At 39.7% G+C, this 18,588-nt stretch overlaps 1 protein-coding gene across 2 annotated transcripts; it reads left to right on the top strand.

Annotated features, from left to right (window-relative positions):
* The first annotated feature begins 24 nt into the window (after window positions 1-24).
* On the top strand, window positions 25-18,048 carry IKZF5 (IKAROS family zinc finger 5). 2 transcript variants are annotated; one of them, XM_043925690.1, is made up of 4 exons: window positions 25-161; window positions 11,047-11,247; window positions 13,203-13,385; window positions 13,985-18,048. In XM_043925690.1, exons 2-4 carry the CDS (start codon window positions 11,115-11,117, stop codon window positions 14,926-14,928), a joined length of 1,260 nt encoding a protein of 419 aa, XP_043781625.1. In that variant the 5' UTR covers window positions 25-161; window positions 11,047-11,114; the 3' UTR covers window positions 14,929-18,048. The 2 variants fall into 2 exon arrangements, with proteins under 2 accessions (XP_043781625.1, XP_043781626.1); XM_043925691.1 differs by lacking the exon at window positions 11,047-11,247 and having other exon boundaries at window positions 52-161.
* Window positions 18,049-18,588: the final 540 nt, after the last annotated feature.

Genomic DNA, 18,588 nt, shown 5'->3' with positions numbered 1-18,588 from the left:
TTTCGCTCTGCTAACGCGAGAGTTGGGCAAGGCAGTGGGGCGGGAAGGGAACCGGAGACACAACAAACATGGCGGCGGCGGTGACGAAGACGGCGGGGGCAACGGCAACGGCAGCGGCATTGAACAAGGCGGTGGGGGTTCCTCGGTGCGACTGTCAGGCGGTAAGTAGCTGGTCGTCGGCTCGGACGGCAGTGACAGGGCTGGGCAGAGCGGTTAAGGAGGAGCGGCGAGGGGAGAGAGCCGGGTGCTCGCGACGGGCCGGCTTACTCCGCCCGGGACTCAGCCCCAGCGGAGGGGCGGGCGTGGTTGGTCGGTCGGTCGTTCGGGTCGCGCCCGCGACCTTCCTGACAGGAGCGCGGAGGGTGCGGTGTCTGGGCCTCCGGAGCTCCGAGGGAGCGGTGTCTGCGGTGGGGTCGCCGTCAGTTGGGGGTTTGGAGGCTCCGGGGTAGGGAGTAGCCTCTCTCGCTCTGACAGGTGGTCGCGAGTGCGGGGGGGCGCGCCCCGAGGTTCGCGTCATCACTAGGTCCCTGGGCCCGGGGTCTCCGCTGAGGCGCCGGTCTCCTAGGCGATCCGAATCCTGGTGAGGATGCCGCCCCGACGCCAGTTGCGGGCTGCAGGTTGGGAGGACTTTAAAAACCTCCCGTCTTTTATCAGACAGTCCGGTCTTGATCCTTTTCTACTGCTTGAGAGCACTCCCTCTACTTGGGGGGAGATGTGAGATGTAGGGAGGATTTTGCAACAAAGAACTGTTGAGGTTCGTGCAGGATTTAAATCTTAACTGGCCGAAGTGGAAGTAGCCAAGCCATACACCTCCTAAGTGCTCGGTAACTGAATCTAAAGTGAAGTTAAACCGGTTCCGGCTGCCCCTAACCGAGCGGCCCAGTCAGTTAGTGGCCCCTCAGTGTGCTGTTTAGGTCCGAAGAGGTTCGACCAGTGGGGAAAAGAAATACAGGCCTTTTAAGTTGTGAGCTCTGAAGAACTTAAGTTTGGAAGACACATGACTTCTTTAGAATGACTGTTTAAACATCTGAGCTAACAGTTTTACAGATTCCCTTTAGTTTTGATTTATGTTGTGCATTTAACACGACGGTATGTTAATATAATCTTGGGAGTTCGTTACAGAGAATTGAGGTGTTTGGTGTTTTTTTGCCTCCTGGGATCCCAAGAGTTTCCCAAGGAAACCCGAAGTGTTTTGAGTTGCGACAGAGAGGACAGTAAAGATGGGGATCAGATATGTCGTTATTAGGCGTGCCTGGTGGGTTTGTTCTTTTAAACCTTTTGCCGCAAATGTTTCCCTGTGGGGCTACGCTAGTACCTCGTTTTCAGGCAGTTACAGCTGTTCGGCAGTACTAAGCCTGAGCCTTTTGGAAGTGTACTGTGAACAAGTGAAATAAATAATTTAATTTAGAAAGACAAAATTTTTGCCCAAAATGTGAAATCTTAAGAAATCGACCAGCGGGGGAAAAAAACGATAGTCACACTGATGCATGTCACTCTTTGTTGATTAGTTGGAGCTTTTGCTGAAATGAAGCTGCTGCTTTGGTCTTTATCTTCCAGCTTAGTTTTCTGGTACTAGTAAAACTGGCACGTTATTTTATTAGCTTATTAAACCTGTGGATGTTAATTTTTTATCTGTGGTCTGTTTTTCTTTGCGGAACTCTGTATGGCTTTTCAATTTTAGTTGAAATTCCCTCCATGGCCTTTGGGAGTCTCTTGGTGTGTCTCCAGAGTAAATTTCGATTACTTTACATTTCATCAATGTTGGAGTGGCAAGAAAAAGGAGGAACTGATTTGGGGTGAAAAGGTTAGATTGCATACATCTTTATTTCTTCCAACGTGTTTTTATTTATGTTTTATATTATGTTTTATGATTTCTCAAAGCCTCATCATGTGCCTTTTGCCTTTGAAGAACTTGCTTTTTTGACAGTTATGTAATTCTTTCTGAAGTTTCATGTTCTCTGTACAAAGGAAGCGTTATGTATTCTATGGCAGAGTAATCAGGACCATAATTGTTAAAGTATAAAAGTATATATACATTCATTGAACTGCAGTCACTGTGTGTATATAGGCTGTCTAAACCCCAAATTAAGTTATTGTACAAGGAAGTTAGTTGCTAAGTCGACTACTTGATGTAGATAAAATAAAATAGATCCTACTGCTGCCTAATCATATTCTCAAAACCTCCTGTAACTTATTAAAAAAATAGAGTTTGGGAGGAAGGTAGGTTAAAGAGCTCCTTCTGGTTCTCATATTACCTCTCTTTCTTTTGATTGTCTTCTAATTTGCATCATGATGCCTCTGTTTTAAATTGTTAGCTCCTAGTTAAGAGGGTTTGTGGGTGTATTGATGAGCAACTTCCCTTTCTTAGTGTGACACTGAAGAAGATCAGAGGACTTGAATATCAGGACCCAGAGAAGGTCAGAGAAAAGTTTAAGTTACCTGCTTAAACAGGTTTTTGTGTTCTTTTGGGATATCAAAACTTATTTCTCAGATGCTTCTTTCTTTCACTAGCGTGGGTAATTTCTGGTTGTTTTGTAAGAACCTTATTTGTAAGTTTTGAATGGATAGTTGGGGAGGGCTGTTGGCATAAAAATAATTTAAGTGCATTCTAGTTAATTTCTGTATAGACATGTATCTAGAACCCGTGGAATACCATGCCAGCTTAACTTTAATCAGAGGGATCACAGGGAGGACTCAGAATTTTGCTGTATCATAGGAAATGATAATAAGGACATTATAGTTTGCTGATTCTGAAAGTAGATTTTTATGTTAACATTTGCAAAAGTTTTAAAATTTATCACTGTCTTAGCTGCATCTCTAGATACTAGTTAATTTATGGAGTTCTTAGATTAAACATTCCGTCCTGAGACTGACGAGCTATCTAAAGATAGGAAGATGGTTTGGATACAAAAACCCTTAATTTTTTTCCCCCTCCATATCAGGAACTCTTCTGTAGTTTCAGAATTATTGTTCTTTTTCTAATTATTGTATTAGAACTACTGACTTGAGATGGAGAAAGCTCGGTTTTCAACTGTAGACTCTATTCGGATTTAGGAATCTCTCATATATACTTGCTTGTTTTATAGACTAGACCCCTGCAAGGGCTTGCAAGTCTGCAGTCGGGGAGGAGTCTTGCAGGTCTGTGTGGGAGGAGGTGATGTAGGTCAAGTGGGCGCAAAATTGCTTAGGGATGGAATGACAATTTTTAAATCATTGCAGGATGTCTGTGGTTATAAACCATATCGATATATTTAAAATTTTTAAGTATAGAGTTTCTCTCAAGTTTACAATGTTCAGTTCAGTCACTCAGTTGTGTCTGACTCTTTGAGACCCAATGAACCTCAGCAAGCCAGGCCTCCCTGTCCATCACCAACTCCCGGAGTTTACTCAAACTCATGTCCATTGAGTCAGTGATGCCATCCAACCATCTCATCCTCTGTCATCCCATTCTCCTCCTGCCTTTAATCTTTCCCAGCATCAGGGTCTTTTCAAATGAATCAGTTCCTCACATCAGGTAGCCAAAGTATTGGAGTTTTTCAGCTTCAGCATCAGTCCTTCCAGTGAACACCCAGGGTTGATCTCCTTTAGGATGGACTGGTTGGATCTCCTTGCAGTCCAAGGGACTCTCAAGAGTCTTCTCCAGCACTACAGTTCAAAAGCATCAGTTCTTCGGCGCTCAGCTTTCTTTGTAGTCCAACTCTCACATCCATACATGACTACTGGAAAAACCATAGCTTTGACTAGACAGACCTTTGTTGGCAAAGTAATGTCTCTGCTTTTTAATATACTTTCTAGGTTGGTCATAACTTTTCTTCCACCGAGCAAGTGTCTTTTAATTTCATGGCTGCAGTCACCATCTGCAGTGATTTTGGAGCCCCCCAAAATTAAGTTTCTTACTGTTTCCATTGTTTCCCCATCTATTGGCCATGAAGTGATGGGACCAGATGCCATGATCTTAGTTTTCTGAATGTTGAATTTTAAGCCAACTTTTTCACTCTTCTCTTTCACTTTCATCAAGAGGCTCTTTAGTTCTTCGCTTTCTGCCATAAGGGTGCTGTCATCTACATATCTGAGGTTATTGATATTTCTCCCGGCAATCTTGATTCCAGCTTGTGCTTCCTCCAGTCCAGCATTTCTAATGATGTACTCTGCATATAAGTTGAATAAGCAGGGTGATAATATACAGCCTTGACTTCTTTCCTGATTTGGAACCAGTCTGTTGTTCCATGTCCAGGTCTTACTGTTGCTTCTTGACCAATGTTGTCTTCCCTTTTTTCACTGGCATCCTTTGTGGTTGTTTTTTTAAGTCCATCGTGCATTTTGATTCAAAATCAAATTTATGGCGGGGAACACAGTGAAATTTGTAATGTGACAATGTGATAATAGCCTGGACTGTCAGAATATGCCAGCCATCCTCTGTGATTAGGTTCATTTGTGTTCTTAAAACTTGAGATGCATGCATAAAAATGTCCTGCATTTTTCCCTGCAGTCTCGTGCATTTTTCCTCCTGCCTTGTGGTGTGTACCTTAGCAGTGTTAGGCTTTCTAATCAGGATTTGGTGTAATTTATCTTGCTTGTTGAAGAAGTATGTTCAGATACTTTGCAGTGGAAACATTGGTTTTTATGTGAAGTGATTGGCAAGAAGTGATGCTAAGTTGACAGGAAACACCAGGATTTCTTTCTAAACTACAGCCTTTATAATTAGAACACAATCTGTAGGGCCTTAACAGCTTTTATATTTTAAAAAACAATTTCCCAGATCTTATTCTTTTCTTTTTTGGGGTGGGGGGAGGGGTATCTCCCAGTCCTTATACGTTTTAGTACTTTTTTCCTTTTTATATTGTGAGGGGCTTTTACCTGTGTTGAATGGCAGTAGTAATAGCAAGCATTCTTGCGTTCTTAATTCTAGAGGGTATGCATCTAAATTTTCTCCCTTAGTTGTGATGTAGATTTTCAGAAGTGAGCCTTTAGCAGCTTGAGGAAGTTTGTTGTTTCTTTGTATCCAGTGCTGCTACTATATCTGTTTTTCTATGTGGGTTGGCAGTCTTTTCTCACTAGAAAGTTTCCTATTACTCCCTTTGTCTTTGAGGTTTTAAAATTTCACAATAATGTGTCTAAGTGTTATTTTAGTACATGTTATATTTTGCACTCTATGCTCCCTTTAAGACTGAAATGAAAGAAATCTTTAATCCTGGAAATTTCTTGGTCATTTCTTTAAAAAGCATTTCTCTTTATTTTTCTCTATCATTTTGGAACTCATTCTGCATCTTTATCTGCTATTATTTCTTACCTTTTTATGTATATTTTTATGTTTCTCCCTATCCCTGTATATTTTGAGGTGTGGTTTTCAAATTTATTGAGATACAATCTTCTTAAGAGTTCATTCACTCAGTCATGTATAGTTCTTTGCAACCCCATGGACTGCAGCACACCAGGCTTCCCTGTCCATCTTCTTATATTTTTATTTTTTTGGCTGCACTGTGCAGCCTGAAGAACCTTAGTTGCCTAATCAGGGATCCAACCCATGCCCCCTGCCGTGGAAGTGTGGAGTTTTAACCACTGGACCGCCAGGGAAGTCCCTATTACAGATTATTATTATTATTTTAAATCTTATTCTTGATGATCATTTTCACTGTAGCTGATTGGCCAACTTTTTTTTTTTTCCTAAGCAAAGGGCAGATTTTAAAGGAAAAATAATCAGCAGAATCAAGTGTGGTCATAAATACTAATACAATGATAAGGAAACATAGAGAAGCAGTTCAGGTTGACAGATCGATGAGAAAACAACGGAAACAAACTTGTTTAGAAGCCAGCAGTAATCCTTAAGATTGAGAAAGCTGAGCCAGATTAAAGCAAGTGACTTAAAGAGGTGGCCTAAAAGAGGAAAATAAGAAGAGATGAGTTTGGGAAATTGTAAATTGATTTGGGAAATTGCAAATTGGAATATATGAATAATGGAGAAAAGTGGACCATGTTTGTTTCATTGTAACCACAGACGAGATATGTAAAATGGTAACATAAGACACTTGGAATTTTGGACAATGGGGAATTTCTTAATCTAAGGTATAACCATTTTTGGCTGCAGAAATAGCTGCTATTGTCTGAAAACATAAACTGCACATCTTGCAAGATACTTATACTTACTTGTAAAACTTAAAACAATACTGCAAATTGGTACTGTTATCTCATTTTACAAAATAGGAAACTAAGGCTAGAGAAGACCCTGTTCAGAGTCTTTAAGGTGGTAGGTTTAACCTAATACCACAATAATATTCTGTTCTTCCAGAGGACCGACTTTCAGTAGCCTCAACTTTGTAGAACACGGTGAAAAGAGACTAATAATAATGACCCCTAGGCATCTTCTAAAAAAGGAGCAAAGAAACTATTCAAACATGTTGCCTTAAGAAAAGTGAGGATTTGGTCACCTGTAGGTTCTTACTTAGCTGAATGTTTCTGGAATAAAGAACAAATTAAATGTTAGGAGAGAGGAAGGCAAGAAAGATAAAAATAAAATGTATCGGTCTGGGGCCAGTGAACAAGGGAAACCAGATGAGCCCCCGTGTTCTTATTGGTTCCTCAGTTCAGTTCAGTCGGTCAGTCATGTCTGACTCTTTGCGACCCTATGAACCACAGCAGGCCAGGCCTCCCTATCCATCACCAACTCCCGGAGTCCACCCAAACCCATGTCCATTGTGTTGGTGATGCCATCCAACCATCTCATCCTCTGTCGTCCCCTTCTCCTCCTGCCCTCAATCCCTCCCAGCATTAGGGTCTTTTCAGATGGGTCAGCTCTTCACATCAAGTGGCCAAAGTATTGGAGTTTGAGCTTCAACCTCAGTCCTTCCAGTGAACACCCAGGACTGATCTCCTTTAGGATGGACTGGGTGGATCTCCTTGCAGACCAAGGGGCTCTCAAGAGTCTTCTCCAACACCACAGTTGAAAAGCATCAATTCTTTAGAGTCCAACTCTCACATCCATACATGACCACTAGAAAAACCATAGCCTTGACCAGACAGACCTATGTTGGCAAAGAAATGTCTCTGCTTTTTAATATGCTACCTAGGTTGGTCATAACTTTCCTTCCAAGGAGTAAGTATCTTTTAATTTCATGGCTGCAGTCACCATCTGCAGTGATTTTGGAGCCCAGAAAAACAAAATCAGCCACTGTTTCCACTGTTTCCCCATGTATTTGCCATGAAGTGATGGGACTGGATGCCATGAACTGAGTTTTCTGAATGCTGAGCTTTAAGCCAACTTTTTTCACTCTCTCTTTCACTTTTCATCAAGAGGCTCTTTAGTTGTTCTTTCTCCCATAAGGGTGGTGTCATCTGCACATCTGAGGTTATTGATATTTCTCCCAGCAATCTTGATTCCAGCTTGTGCTTCCTCCAGCCCAGCGTTTCTCATGATGTACTCTGCATATAAGTTAAATAAGCAGGGTGACAGTATACAGCCTTGATGTACTCCTTTTCCTATTTGGAACCAGTCTGTTCCATGTCTAGTTCTAACTGTTGCTTCCTGACCTGCATACAGGTTTCTCAAGAGGCAGGTCAGGTGGTCTGGTATTCCCATCTCTTTCAGAATTTTCCACAGTTTGTTGTGATCCACACAGTCAAAGGCTTTCGCATAGTCAATAAAGCAGAAATAGATGTTTTTCTGGAACTCTCTTGCTTTTTTGATGATCCAGCGGATGTTGGCAATTTGATCTTTGGTTCCTCTGCCTTTTCTAAAACCAGCTTGACCATCTGGAAGTTCACGGTTCACATATTGCTGAAGCCTGGCTTGGAGAATTTTGAGCATTACTTTACTAGCGTGTGAGATGAGTGCAATTGTGCGGTAGTTTGAGCATTCTTTGGGATTGGAATGAAAACTAATTGTTGTATAACACAATCTATAGTAGCAACACAGTCAAGGTAGTCTGTTTCTAGTAGATTTCTAGTTAAAGTTAATTAAAATAGAACTTTTTGTTTTCAAAACGTTGGTCAAGTTTTTTGGGACCTCCCTGGTGGTCCAGTGGGTAAGACTCCATGCTGCCAATGCAGGGGGCCAGGATTTGATCCCTGGTCCACGACTGAAGTGACTTAGCAGCAGCAGCAGCAGGGAGCTAGATCCCACATGTCGCAACTAAAGACCCTGCACACCGCAACTAAGACCCAAAGTAGCCAAATAAATAAATATATTTTTTTAAAAGTTGATCACACTTTTGTTAATTGGAAAATGTGCTTTTATCTCATTTCTTCAAAGCTGCAATTCTTCCACAGAAAAACTTAGGCTGAAAAGGGTGCTGACTCAGACCATAAAGAAAAGAACCCAGAGTGGTCCAAATATTCTTTAAGAAGAAAAACAACTGATGGACTTAAATTACTGAGATATTAAGATTTTTATTACTGAGACTGTGTGATGGTAGTGTGAGGAGAGACAAAAATAGGCCAATGGAACAGAATGAAGAATCCAGGAATAGCATCTCGTGTATCATCTGTTTTAGAAAGGTGAGAAAAGAGGCTGGCGGAGAAAGGCTGGTCTATCAGATGCATGTTGCTCGGACAGTTGGATATCTCCATGGGGAGAAAAAGTGTATTTTGACTCATAACTTTACAATACACAAAGCTCAATTCCAGATAAAAATATGAAAGGTAAAAACATAATAAAAATTTCACAAGAAAATACAGGAGAACATCTTCATGTAAAATATAGGCAAGGATACCAGCAACTATAAATGTAAAAGTAGGGGGAGGATGGGTAAATTGGACTATATTAAGAACTTCTGTTCATCAAAAGTTACCATTAAGAAAGTGAAAAGGTGAACCACCAGAGTGTGAGAAGTACTCAAGATATACATGTCTAATAAAGGGCTTCCCTGGTGGCTCAGTTGGTGAAGAATCCACCTGCAATGCAGGAGACATGGGTTCGATCCCTAAGTTGGGAAGATCCCCTGGAGGAGGGCATGACAACCCGCTCCAGTATTCTTGCCTGGAGAATCCCGATGGACAAAGGAGCCTGGTGGGCTACAGTCCATGGGGTCGCAAAGAGTTGGACACGTCTGAGTGACTAAGCACAGCACAACAAAGAAGTCACATCCAGAATATTGTGAAGAACTCTCACATATTAATTAGATGGACAGCCTAATAGAGAAATGAACAAAAGACTTGAACAGATGCTTCATTGGGTATGAAATAGAGGTTATGTAAGCGGGAAGTTAACATAACAAGTACACAGCTTAATTAATTATCAAGTCATACAAATTAAAACCAGTGCAATACCACCATACACGCATCAAGATGGCTAAAATGAAAAAGGCAAAAAAGTTCCTGAGTGTTGGTGAGGGTGTGTGGCAATAAAACTCTTGTTCCACACTGATGGGAGTACAGATTGGTATACTCACTTTGAAAAACTATCTGGCATCATCTGAAGCTGAATATATGCATACCCTTCAGCCCAGCAGTTTCAGCTGTCAGGGATGTGGGGCCCTTGGTGGTGCACAGGGGCATTCGTGTTGGAAGGGTGCATGGTGGGGCTCCTGGCATGCTGGTAGCCTTCTGTTTCTTGACATTAGTGTTGATTTCATGGATGTGTTCATTTTGTGACAATTCATCAAGCCTCTATCCTTAGGACTGCTGCGCTTTTGTGTGTATGTGCTATGCTTTGAGAAAAAGTTAAGCATATATACTGAGACGTGACTGATCTTTAGCTTTAGATGCCTACTACTGGCTGTCAAAGATAACTTTCTTAGATAGTAGATTACTCATTAAGTAGTTGGGGTTTAGGAAAAGAAACTTTTAGCCTAAGGTATATTTAAGAACATGTGCATAAATATGTATTTATTGGAAGGATAGACTTGTTGTCTCCTAGGTGCTAGACTTCCTCAGCTTGTTTTTACTAGAAAACTTTTTGGTTATTTGATTTGTGAGTTTGGGCCATACACTTGTGTGAAGACCAGTTTTAGTTTATGATTGCAAAATCTGACATGAGAGTTTCTCTCTGTTAGCATCAGGTATTTTTTTCTTTTCTGTAAAAAATTTTTTTCTTTTCTGTAAAAAATTTTTTTCTTATTCTCAGAATGAGTAGGATGGTGAGTGTGGTAGAGGTGGTGATTTGGGTTTCTAGGGTAGGGGTCACGAAATTTCAGCCCATAGGCCAAACCTGGCTCTGTGCCTGCTTGGACCCTGATGCTGGGAAAGATTGAGGGCAGGAGGAGAAGGGGACGACAGGATAAGATGGTTGGATGCCATCACCGACTCGATGGACATGGGTTTGGGTGGACTCCGGGAGTTGGTGATGAACAGGGAGGCCTGACTTGCTTTGGTTCATGGGATCGCAAAGAGTTGGACACGACTGAATGACTGAACTGAACTTAGAACATGAGCACATTTATTCCTTTATGTATTGTCTGTGGCTGCTTTTAGCTATAGTCACAGTCACAGGCTAAAATATTTCCTATCTGGCCCTTTTCAGAAGTTTGCCACCACTGTTCTAGATCACCTACTTCTAGAGTTCTCATTCATGAGAGAATGTTGTTTTAAGACCCTTTGCTGTTTGATATGGTAGTCACTAGCCACATACAGCTATTTCACTTTTAAATTAAACAAAACTCAAGTCATTTGTATTAGCCGCATTTGAGCACTCAGTAGCTACATGTGGCTAGTAGCACCTGTACTGGCCAGTGCAGGCGTGCACCATGGACATCATCCAGAAATTCTCTCCACCAGCCCCGTTTGAGCCACTTGGTTTCTCTACTGTCTCCTTCAGTGATAATCCCTGCTGATATGCTGATTTCTTTCATCTGGATTTTTCTTTTTGTAATTTCTTTCCATCCATTCAAACTAAGTTTGAATCCCAGTTTATTTAAATATTAAATATATGAATTGTTGACTGTTTTTTGTATGTCTTCTTTAGTTCACTAGGAAGATTATAAGATATTTAAAAGCAGGGACTGTGTTCTCTTGCTTTGTAGTACCTGGCCCATAATAATCTTCGTCAGTGTTGTTGTTTTGATACATACTGCATCTCCCTAAATAGTGTAAAATTATTTTATTTTCCCCCCATAGGTATAACGAACTGTAAACTCCAGAAACATTTATATATATATACATATATATATATATCAAACACAAAGATGGGTGAGAAGAAACCGGAGCCTTTGGACTTTGTGAAAGATTTCCAGGAATACCTAACTCAGCAGACCCATCATGTCAACATGATTTCTGGATCAGTTAGTGGGGACAAAGAAGCAGAGGCTCTTCAGGGAGGTAGATTCCTCTTAATACCATTAAATAATTCATTTTTTATACATGTGATGTTTATGTGTTGTTATCCATAGTATGAAGCCACTATTGCTTGCTAATGTGAATCATTCTGTTTTTCATAGAAAGATGGGCAGTTTTTTTCCCCCCCTTCTTTAAACAGGTCAGGTTTTGCTGAGGGAGAGGAAGCCCCCTCCCCAGAGCTTACCCTGGGATCCAGAGATGCGTTCTCTCTTGTGCAAAAGTTGGGGATTCTAAATTTCCTTCCCATTCTCCAGGTTCCATTAGCTAACAGTGGGCACAAGGAGCCCAAAGGGGGTCCATCTTCATTACACAAGGCCTTTGGCCATTAGGAAATTTGTATTAGACCTGAGACAAAATAGAGGCTTCTGTTTCTTCTCTTAAAATGAAGAGAGGGCCCACCATGTGTGCTCACCTAGGAGGTGAAACTAGAAGAGAGAAAGCAGTGACTACTTGAACCTGTCCTACCTGCCCTACAGAGAGACCAGCGGGTTTGCTCCCACACGAAGACTGGGGTCTCTTCCTAACCCTCGCTCAGGAGGCAGCAAACTGCAGCCTGTGGGCCCCCTCTGGACTGCTGGTGTGGTTGCTAAGAGTGGTTTCTACATTTGTAAATGGTTGATAGGAAAAAGAAAAATAATGTCATGACACATGAAAATTAACACGAAATTCAAACTTCAGCATCCATAAAGTTTTACTGAAACATAGCCATGCTTGCTGACCTATTTTCTATAGCTGTTTTTGAGTTATAGCAGCAGAGTCAAGTAACTGTGAGAGACTTTGTGGCCCACAGCCTGAAATATTTGCTATCTGACCCTTGTGGAAAAAGTATGCTAACCTTTGACCTAGATGGCCTAGGGCTTTGTAATTCAGGGACCAGCAACAGCAGAGACAGGCATCACCTGGGAACTGGCGAGAAGTGCAAACTGTCAGGCCCCACCCCAGATCTACTGAATCAACAGCTATATTTTAATAAACTCTCCAAGTGATTCCGTATGCATGTAAAATTTTGGAAGTCACTGCTTTAGAAGAGCAATGGGAGAAAGGGGGACACTGAGCCTGGTTGTCCGTCCAGTGCAATGGACCCACTGGATTTTGGACTTGCACCAACCAGCAAAGTCCCTTCTCTCCTCCTGGTGAGGGATGGAGGAAACCGTAGAGCAGAGGGCTCAAACTGCCCATACATCCATGGCTACCTCTTGAAGATGGTGTAGAAGTGCTTTTCCCATGAAACTGGAGGAATAGACACTCCATCTTAATGCTCTAGTGTACAATTCCTGGACTCAGATTCGAGAGAGCAGGGTTGTAGTCCCCACCATCTGCTGGTTTTCCAGACCTGAGCACTTGCTCCTTCAGTTTACCTATACAAAGTAGTTGATTAAAATTGAACAGCCCAACATCTCTTAACTGAAATTCTTCCAGGTTATTACATCCAGAGATATCAGGTACAATATTTCCCTTTATGTGCTTAATTAGAATTTTAAGGTCCTAAATGCAACCCAGGGTCTAGAACATACATGTAAGCTGAGTGGAACTACAAAACTCAACATGAATTACTCTAGATTAAATAGACTAGGATTTGGGAAGATGATCATGACGGCCCATTGTATTTGTAGAAGTGGCTAGAATCTTAAACATGTATTTGCCATCACTGTTTACTCCCCTCTTTCTCCTTACCTGTCAGATAAAGGTAATGCCCTGTTCTCTTCCTCAAAAGCATGTTGAACACTGATATGTGTTAATGATTTGAGATCCCCCTCATATAATGCTGCTTTTGTATGGAATTAATGTCAGTTCAGAAAGACTGTGATTTTTGTGAATTTAACTTTTATGCTAAGCGACCTGTCAGTTTATGAAAGATTTTCTACCACTCAATACTAAATTGCTAAATTGAGTTGATGCTGAGATGCATAATTTCTTTTGCTATACTTTGTTTGTAGCTGGAACAGATGGTGATCAAAATGGACTTGATCACCCATCTGTTGAAGTTTCCCTGGATGAAAACTCAGGAATGTTAGTAGACGGGTTTGAAAGGACCTTTGATGGAAAGCTCAAGTGTCGGTACTGCAACTATGCCAGCAAAGGCACCGCCCGGCTCATTGAACACATTAGAATTCACACAGGTAACGGAGAAGGGGCTGGAGAGGGGCCGAGGAGGCAGGTTGATCTGTCTTATATATAAATAGTTGTGATTGTTTGAAAATGAAGATTGATGTAAGGTTTGAGTAAATGGAGAAGTGAATCCAGTTTTACAAAGCAATAGCATGACAGCATACAAGGAAGGAAGACCCCTTGTAAGCTTCCCCTTCCTCAGCTATCTTCCTTCGTGGTCTAAACTCAGTATCTGTCAGCTTTTCACATTGGCCAGCTTAATGCTTAAGGCAGAATGAAGTGATAAATGTTTTTATCTGTATCCTGTCTAAGTCCATTGCCATTGCAGACTAGGGAGGAGGTTTCTGTACAATTGCAGGCGACACTGCTAACCCTTAGACGTCACCTTAGCCATCCCTTCTGTGAAAGGAATATATTCCACTAGTCAGTATAGTATGAAGATTGTTGTATGCAGCTTTCTTAACAGATTTTAATAATATTTTGTGCATGTGTGTATTTCCGAAAAGCATTTTATTTTTGATCAGTTTCTAAATAATGAATGGACAAAATATGAAATTTTTCATAAATGAGCTACTCCTGCAGTTTCTCTCCCATTTTTCTTTTTAAACAGGTGAGAAACCTCATCGATGTCACTTGTGTCCATTTGCATCTGCCTATGAGCGTCATCTGGAAGCCCACATGCGTTCCCATACAGGAGAAAAACCATACAAATGTGAATTGTGTTCCTTCCGCTGCAGTGACCGAAGCAACCTGTCCCATCATCGAAGGCGCAAGCATAAAATGGTACCAATTAAAGGTACTAGGTCTTCCTTAAGCAGCAAGAAAATGTGGGGGGTTTTACAGAAGAAAACTAGCAACCTGAACTATAGCAGAAGAGCACTCATCAACTTAAGCCCACCTTCCATGGTGGTTCAGAAGCCAGACTACCTTAATGATTTTACCCATGAAATCCCAAATATCCAAACTGACTCCTATGAAAGTATGGCGAAAACCACACCAACTGGAGGCCTGCCAAGAGACCCCCAAGAACTCATGGTCGACAACCCTTTAAACCAGCTCTCAACTCTAGCCGGACAGCTGTCCAGTTTGCCACCTGAAAACCAAAATCCCGCATCCCCTGATGTAGTTCCCTGCGCCGAGGAGAAGCCCTTCATGATGCAGCAGCCCTCTGCCCAGGCAGTAGTTTCTGCTGTGTCAGCAAGTCTTCCTCAGAGCTCCTCTCCCACCAGCCCCGAGCCTCGGCCGTCACACGGTCAAAGGAACTACAGTCCGGTGGCAGGGCCGAGCAGTGAACCAAGTGCCCACACGAGTACTCCGAGCATGGGAAACAGCCAGCCGAGCACTCCAGCCCCCACCCTGCCAGTCCAGGACCCGCAGCTTCTCCACCACTGCCAGCACTGTGACATGTACTTTGCCGACAATATCCTTTACACTATTCACATGGGATGTCATGGGTATGAAAATCCTTTTCAGTGTAACATATGTGGATGCAAATGTAAAAACAAGTATGATTTTGCCTGTCATTTTGCAAGAGGGCAGCATAACCAACACTGAAACAATCACGCTATGCTTTCGTTGCTTTGCCTTCTTGTGTTTTGTAGTTTACTGTTGTTTTTTGCGGGGGAGGGCTGGGGTCGTGTCATCCCTAATAAGGTGTCTGCTAATTTAAAGTTCCATACATATAGAGTATAAGTTTGACAGTGGAAACAAAATGTCTGTTTTCTTTTTTTCATAGATGCCTCGTCAGGGTCATTTATGTATTAGAAGAGTTGGACACATTGGTGTTTTAATTTTTTTTCCTTTCATTTAGACATTTGAGAATTTGAGTGCAATCATAATCTTACAAGTGGTTATTTAAATTTCTCACATTTACAGTCCATAAAAACGTCAAGGCTGATGGATACTCTTGGTATTTCAACATCTGAATTACAGCTAGATGTTATTTCTGCCATACTTTCAAAATGGTAGAATAAATTACTTTCTCTTTCAAAATCTATTCCAACTTATTTCAATGTTTTGTAGAGGAATTGCCTTTGAAATTGCCCTTAATTAAAAATTAGTTAACATAGCTTAGTTGAATCAATAGTTTAATTTCAACTGGTAATAGTAAAGCAGTATCAGTGTAGTAAATCTTTCTTTTTTCCATAAGGGCAAATGTAGAACATTTAATTCCTTTAAAATTAAAGTTATAAAAATATGAGGTAAAAGTTCTGAAAAGAAATGAAACTTTAAGACTGTAAATTGAAAATGGAGTTTAATATTTAAAATACCTGCTTATTCAGTTTCTAGTTTAAACATAGCAGTTTTCCATTGTATTCTTTTTATTGTAATTTATTTAAAAAACTACCAGTAAGTACTCGAGAAACCCTAGAAATATCAGAGGGTTATCTATGAAGATGCCTTTTTTTCTTTTAATTTGAATTTTTCATTTAAATCTTAACTCTGATGTTACAAATGAGTTTTACAGCCAAGCTGAGAATATGTTATTCCTTCCATTCCTTTGATGACCAAAGAGGTACAGTGGAAGTCATCCATCTTATTCCTAGGAAATGTGGTCCTTCCAAAAAAAAAACCTTAAGTTCCCTTTTCCTGCCTGCTATCCATTTATTGCCCATAGTTTTCAAGAAAAGGTAGATATAGAAACACTTGGGAAAATGTGATGGTGAAGTAGCATTTACAAAAATGAGAACATATGTCCACAACAAATTCTGTTCTCTTCAGAATTGGCCATTTAAGGTATTTTCTGTGAATTCAAGTTATAACATTATTTGCAGTTTTACCAGTCTTTCATGTATGGCAAGAAAACTATATGAAAACTGTGAACTGAATCATCGCCTTAGTAGAAGAGGATATAGATATAAAAATGCATTTAAACCTATTTGTTTACAAAAATAAAACTTGCTATATAAATCTAGAATAATTTTGAATAGAAGGCTGTTGTTTTTATATTGTGTAATAACTAGCTTACTCTGAGGACAGCTTGGTCAAACAATAAAATATATTGTTACTAACTGTTGGTTTCTGTGTACTTTGCAAAAGTTTTGTTTTTAATTTGGTTCAAATCTTGAAAGTGTTATTAATTGGCTTCTTAAAGCAAACATTTCAATTATTAAGCATTAACTAAAAAGGACTTGTACTCTTAAAGTAAGTGAAAGGGAAATATTGGTGGTATCTGTCCACAAAAACCCCCAAGTGCCAAGTTAATGAATCTTTTGCCCTCTCTTCCAAATACTACAAAGCCATTAAATTGAGTTCTTGTGGTTTAATCTAATCTCCACTGCACTGTGGAAAGAGCAGCACTGAGGAGTTTCTCTAGACAGCTCTTCCTGTCAGCCTGAGGCCTGTGAATCTCAAGTCTGCAGTCTCTTCTGCTCTGTTGCTTGGAGCTCTTGCTCCTCGGATCAGTTTTAGAGCAGCCTTTTCCAAATGTGTAACTTGACCCTCGTATGTATATACTGTCAGAAACAGGGTGCTGTCATTTGGACACTTTTGCATTTATTTTTTTCTTCTATTGTATTCTTCATATAAAAGCAATACCACAAAATAGGAAATGGAAGTTTTCATTAAACAAAAAGGAAGAACTCTAATGTTAAAACCAGTTTATTAACTGTATATTCTGGGCCAAATAGTGACAAATGTGGTTTCTTTTTTTCTGACAATTAAAGATGCTTTGAAAGAGCATTTTAGTTCCGATAATTTTTTCATAATTCAAACTAGAATGTATAATGTTAAAATTACTATGACTTTATTAAAGAGCATAGTTGTATTCCAAAGGTATCAATGCTTGAAAGCTACAGTTAATTCTAAATGCACTAATGTATTTGAAGCAAATCTACCTTAGAAACTTTTTTAGTATTGTATTTTTTAAAATATGTAGGATTTTATTTAAATTTTTTGAGAATTAAATTCTGTATTGGAAAGATATTATCTTCCATTAAGTATTGAATATGTTTCTCCCATTTTATTTTTAATCATATATTTTATAGAAATGAGTTGAGAAAAGTTTAACATGCACTATTTATAATACTTTGCTGATAACAGGCAATGTTCTGAAACTAAATTTATTTTTGTTCAGTGAACATAAGTTTAGATTTTTAAAGTTGGTAGATAATTTATCTCCACTAATATTTTTTTAAGAAACTGTGATGAGATTAACAGGGAATAATTTTATTTCAGATTTTTATTAATATAGTATGTAGCTACAACTTCTTGAAACTCAAGTAAAGGCTAGACTATTACTTTGAAAAAATTTAATTGGATATTTTCCAGTGCTATCTCATTTTAGAAATGTGTTTGCCATTCATCTGCAGAACTGTTTGACAAAGGGAATATTACCTAAAAAAATGTCCAGAGATAAACTCATTTAAGTTCTACAAAAATATTTATCAAATGGATGTATTATTTAAAAAAAAATTCCCTGCTAAGGACTTTTCATTAAGTAGTCTTAGAGGATATATGATTTCTAGAACGTGGTTTCATTAATATGTACTTTGATGTAAAGAACGTATTTTGTATGTAAAATATAAAACTTGAGTATGGTTGCAGAACACACTATATTGTTTAGGGATTCCAGAGAGCAGTTTAATGCTGAAATAACTCTATCTAGTATGTAGTTCATATTGTGAATGAAGCTTTGCTTTTGTAATGTATGAATAAAAAAATCACACTTTCTAATGGATCTCGATTTTTCTTTTTTGAAAACTAGGATCCAGTTTTTTAAATAATTTTTCAGTATGTCAATGTTAATTTTTTTTTAAAGAAAAGGTTTTATGGCTACATTGGTTTCGATTTGTAGAATGCCTTACCCATGAGAAGATCTGTCATGTGAGTTACCAAAAACAAAAATGGTAACATAATTAGCATTTTGTCTCCTTCCTAATTTCTGTTTATTTAAGGTGTGACCCCCTTAAAGTGTTCTGGCACAGGAATGAGGAAGGCTTCCTCTGCTGCTCAATTATTCATGTCACATCTGAAAAGTGACTACTGACTGAAGGAGTTTCTGTTATGACAAATGAACTGATTTTATTTCCTTCTCTGACTTACTCTACTCAACATGACATTCTAGGTGATGTTGCTGCAAATGGCCTTATTTCATTCTTAATGGCTGAGTAACATTCGAGTTGGACTATAAAGAAAGCTGAGCGCCAAAAAATTGATGCTTTTGAACTGTGGTTGAGAGCCCCTTGGACTGCAAGGAGAACCAATCCATTCTAA

This window comes from Cervus elaphus, chromosome 15, assembly GCF_910594005.1.
Source record: "Cervus elaphus chromosome 15, mCerEla1.1, whole genome shotgun sequence".
In the NCBI taxonomy this organism is placed as follows: domain Eukaryota; kingdom Metazoa; phylum Chordata; class Mammalia; order Artiodactyla; family Cervidae; genus Cervus; species Cervus elaphus.
This window is presented reverse-complemented; position numbering and strand designations above follow the sequence as displayed.

Excerpts from the sequence above, each read along its gene's own strand:
- IKZF5 (XM_043925690.1), top strand. The coding sequence starts at position 11,115 with ATGGGTGAGAAGAAACCGGAGCCTTTGGACTTTGTGAAAGATTTCCAG. Across the intron at positions 11,248-13,202 it reads AGCAGAGGCTCTTCAGGGAG|CTGGAACAGATGGTGATCAA; the intron begins GTAGATTCCTCT and ends CTTTGTTTGTAG. Across the intron at positions 13,386-13,984 it reads ACACATTAGAATTCACACAG|GTGAGAAACCTCATCGATGT; the intron begins GTAACGGAGAAG and ends CTTTTTAAACAG.